This window comes from Platalea leucorodia (assembly GCF_965183815.1).
Source record: "Platalea leucorodia genome assembly, chromosome: 19".
NCBI lineage: Eukaryota > Metazoa > Chordata > Aves > Pelecaniformes > Threskiornithidae > Platalea > Platalea leucorodia.
The window spans coordinates 7,805,655-7,809,823 of NC_138841.1; the positions used below are offsets into that span (position 1 = coordinate 7,805,655).

Below are 4,169 nucleotides of genomic sequence, written 5' to 3' on the forward strand. Positions count from 1 at the left end.
GCAGAAGCATCAGCCCACCTCGTGCTACCTGCACTCATTTTGCTAACAGCCAGGGCTCCCATACCTCCTACCTGCCTTTGCCTTCTGCTCAAACTGGTGTGGAAGGGAAGCACTCTCAAAGCTGGGAAAGCACACGTGTCTCTCCTTCTTGCCGAGCTGAGACGCTCCCCAGAGGGGACGGGCCGCTCTCTGACAAGATCTGCTTTCGTGCTTTTATGCAGGAGCTTTCGCGTTTTCTTGGAGGAGCAAAGGCAAATGATGCAGCTTCTGATGCAGGAGGTGGCTCAACTGAGGGCGGAGGTCAGCAGGGCAAAGGTGATGCTGCGTTTTGGGGAATGAAGCTTGGCTGGGCAGAACCCCCAAGAAAGCACTCCTTGGGCTTGTTGGTGGGTCGGACTGCTGACTGCAGCAACCCAGCCTTTGCCCCAGGGGCTTGCTGGGTGAGCTTCTGTGCTGCACAGGCCCTTCTCCAGGCCCAGTTTAAGCAGGCTGCTTCAGGCAGCAGAGGACTCCCAACAGCCTTCCCTTGGCACGCTGGCACTCTGGCTCCTCTGGCTGGGCTCCTGAGGCAGTGATGAGACCCAGGCACGCTCACGGGGCCAGCCGTTGCTTGCAGGGCCCGAGCCCATCTCCCCGCTGACCTGCAGAGCGTGGAGGGTGGGGACGAGGGTGTGGGGACCCTCGTCAACCCACCTCATGGCCATGGCCGTGGCCGTGGACACAGATTCTCTTCCTCAGTCCTTGTGGCTCCCGTCAGCAGCAGAGTCTTGCAGCTCTGTGGACAAGGCTTGCCTTGCCTTTCTGACACTGACCCTTTGCCTCTGCCGGCGCTAGCAGCCACGCTGAACTGCCCGCTGATGTGGTCCTTTTCTGTGTTCATTTATGGCGTTCCCAGGAAGTGAACCAGGCAGCATCGCAGATGGCTTCGGAAGTCTACGTCGAGATGTCTGACTGGGCCCTGAAAAGCTCTGGTATGGACACAAGCAGCCCAGTCTCCTTGCCCTGCGCTTGTCTGCAGCACTCCCCAAAGCAGCCTGTGCTGCAGGCGCTGCTCTCCAAAGTGGGGGAGCTTCAAAGCTTCATGGGGTCCAAGAGCAATGCTGTGGCACAGTGGCTCTCTCAGACTCCCTCCCAGTCCTGCCCTCGGCCTCCGCACGGGGGCCTCCGCCGCTGCCCCCGCACGTGTTCCTGTGCTGTTGGAAGGGCTCTCTTCCTCTGCACTGCATTGGAAGAGGGAATGGCTGGGCCATCCTTTGCTGCCCATGCCGCAAGCCCTCAGTTTTGGTCTGCTGTCATTCACGTGGGCGCCCGCTGTCTCCCAGAACGCTCACACCTTCTCCTCGTGGCGCTGTGAGAGAAGCAGTCACCAGCAGGCACGTGGCTGCCGTCATTCCCCTGTGCAGCTGGGCACCCCCAGCAGCGTGGGGAGGAGGAGAGCACTGAGAGACGTGGAGCTGGCCGGCAGCATCAGAAAGACTGTCTGAGCACCGAGTCCGCCTAGAATGTGGCCTCTTCCAGTAGTCACCTGCGCTCCCTCCCTTCCAGGTGCCACCATCGACATGCAGAGAACTTCCGAGACCTACATCTGCAAAGAGAATTGGGGCTGCAGGGTTTTATGGCTCTTTCGCACTGCCAACCCTCCGGACACTATTTTGCAGGTATCGTAGCAGAAGTCCTCAGGGAAGGTTTCCTGCCTCCCTCTGAAGTTGGGGACCGACCTCAGGGGCTCTCCCCTCGCTCCAGTGGCACTGCTCAAGCCCACAGTGTTGATCAGGTTCCTGAAAGCAAAGCTCGAACACAGGGCTGGGCTTGCTAGCAATCAATGGTTCCCCTCAGGAGGGGAATGGAGCTGAACGGAGCCAAACTGCTGCATCTCGCCCACAGTGCTCTGCCCCAGCTGGGTGAAAACTTTCTCTCTGGTGACCCCGTTTCCACGCCCATCCCTAACAGCGCCTTTTTGGGCCTGGCGGGCGGGAGGTGGGGGCTGGCCTGCAGAGCCACTGGGCAGAGAGGTGTTTCTGCTAGGCCCTGACTGGGACGGTTTCATAATTGCTCTTCTCCTCTGCCCCATAATCCTGAGAGCCCCCTTTCAGTCAGGCAGGGATGAAGGCCTCCTGCTTCTGTCCATTTCCTCCCACGCGCCTCATTTTCAAGCCAAAATAGACCCCACGGACACAACGGCGCCTACGCTTCAAGCTACGCGGGCCGTTGTGTTGGCCCCAACACTCTCTCTCTCTTCCTTGCTCTCGTGTTCTGCTTGCAGCCGGATGTTTCCCCAGGAAACTGCTGGCCTTTACAAGGGGATCAGGGCCAGGTGGTCATCAAGTTGCCAGCACGAGTCCATCTGACTGCCGTCACTGTGGAGCACATCTCCAAAGAAGTCTCTCCATCTGGGACAGTCATCAGCGCCCCCAGAGACGTCGCTGTCTTTGTGAGTCTCTGCTGGGTGCTTCTGGTGGGGATCTGGCCCTGGGGGAAAGCCATGGCAGGGTCTTGCTTGCTTTTGTGCATCCTCTGAGGTTTGCGTCCTGCTCTCTCCTGAGCACTGCAGTGCCCTAGCGGGACACTTCAAGGGCTCTAGGGGTTTCATCCCTCTTGAGACTTGTTCGGGACAAGCACCTCAGGGTTCCTGAGCAGAAGTCAAGGCCGAGACTGAGCTCCCGCATAGCGAGTGCTAGCCTACTGCTGGAGCCCCAGGAGAGGGTGGGGAGATAGCAGGGCTGATCCAGCACGTACGTTCCCTCTTTGTGGGGACGAGTCTGAGCTGCTCTCCTTGTGCTTTGCCCCTGAGGGAGTGGATGCGGACGGAGAAGAGGAAACTCTCCTTGGGACGTTCACGTACAACGTGGCAAAGGAGACCATTCAGACCTTCCCTCTGAAGGTATGGTCCACGCGCAGGGGCAAGGTGCCGGGGAGCAAACCAGCTTTGCCTGCAAGTCCATGGCAGGAAGAGCGTGAATGCTTTCTCCCTGAGCCGAGGGGCCCGGACCACCGCCGGGAGAGACCTGGCGTGGTTGGGAGGGCTGAGTAGCACGCAGTGGTGGTAGCAGAAGGATAGCAAGGGCAGGGTTAGGCCCGTGGGAGCACGAGTCCCAAGATATCCCTGGCTGCACCCACTGCCTTCAGCAGAGCCAGCCGCACATGCGGCCGCTCCACCCAAGCAACCTCTTTGTGTTGTGAAGAAACAGGGAAGCCCGGTGGTGAAAGGCATTGGCCAGCACTGTCGCTCCGTCCTGTGGCCTGCTGGCAGGCTGAGCAGTGTCCTCTCCTCCCAGCACAGCGTGCCCCTTCTCTCCCGTGCTCTCACGCCTGCCAGGAGGAGAGCAGGCCAAGCAGACATCGGGAGCTTGGTGGGCTTGCACAGCAGCCGCCCCCCGCACAGGAGCACCTCCCCGGCCTCTCTGCCAGCACAGAGCAAGCAGCAGAGGGAAGGGGCAGAGGGGAGGGAGACTGAGCCCCAGCAGGGCCAGCATGCAGAGGATGGCAGCTGCCTTCCCCCTTCCCGTGTCCCCAGCAGCCGCGGTACCAGCAGCGAGCCTCAGATTGCCGCTCCCACCCACTTTCAGGAGCTCGTTCCTGAGCAGGAGCAGGGCTGGCCGGGGGAGACACCTTCATTGCATTCTCGCTCCTAACACCCCTGCTTCCTTTTCCCTCTTTTCTTCCCAGAACGCGCCGCTTCCCAGAGCCTTTGCACGTGTCAAACTTCTGGTGAAGAGCAACTGGGGAAACGCAGCGTACACCTGCATTTATCGAGTGCAGGTTCACGGGAAGATGGCAAAACCAGAGGAAAAAGAGAAGGGCATACAGAAAAGAGCAGCAGAAGGGGAAGGAACAAAACAATAAAAAAGATGTGGCAATTCAGATTGGTGCAGAAGCTCTGTCTCCAAAGTGGGGTGCGCAAGAAGGCCCTTTGGGGGTGAAAAGGGGCTTTAGAGTGTAACTATCAAAGTTTAACTATTGTTCAAAAGGACTGAAGTAAGGAGTCTTGTAATCTCTCAGCGAAGGACAGTTCCTGATGAGAACAGCAACTTGTCTTAAAAACCAGCTGAAACCAACCCTGCAGTTTGGACAAGAGTCAAGGAGCAACGGAGTCTGCGCAAGAAGAAGGGGTTACCAGCGGTGACGAAGAAGAGTCATCAGCCTTCATCCCCACGACCCCCCCGCGACCA

At 59.0% G+C, this 4,169-nt stretch overlaps 1 protein-coding gene across 1 annotated transcript; it reads left to right on the plus strand.

The window, feature by feature from the left end:
* Positions 1-258: 258 nt before the first annotated feature.
* Positions 259-3,843, plus strand: LOC309598914 (SUN domain-containing protein 5-like; the record flags this gene model as incomplete). The annotated part of the gene is made up of 6 exons (XM_082329942.1): positions 259-315; positions 896-971; positions 1,546-1,658; positions 2,264-2,431; positions 2,792-2,881; positions 3,667-3,843. 6 exons carry the CDS (start codon positions 259-261, stop codon positions 3,841-3,843), a joined length of 681 nt encoding a protein of 226 aa, XP_082186068.1.
* Positions 3,844-4,169: the final 326 nt, after the last annotated feature.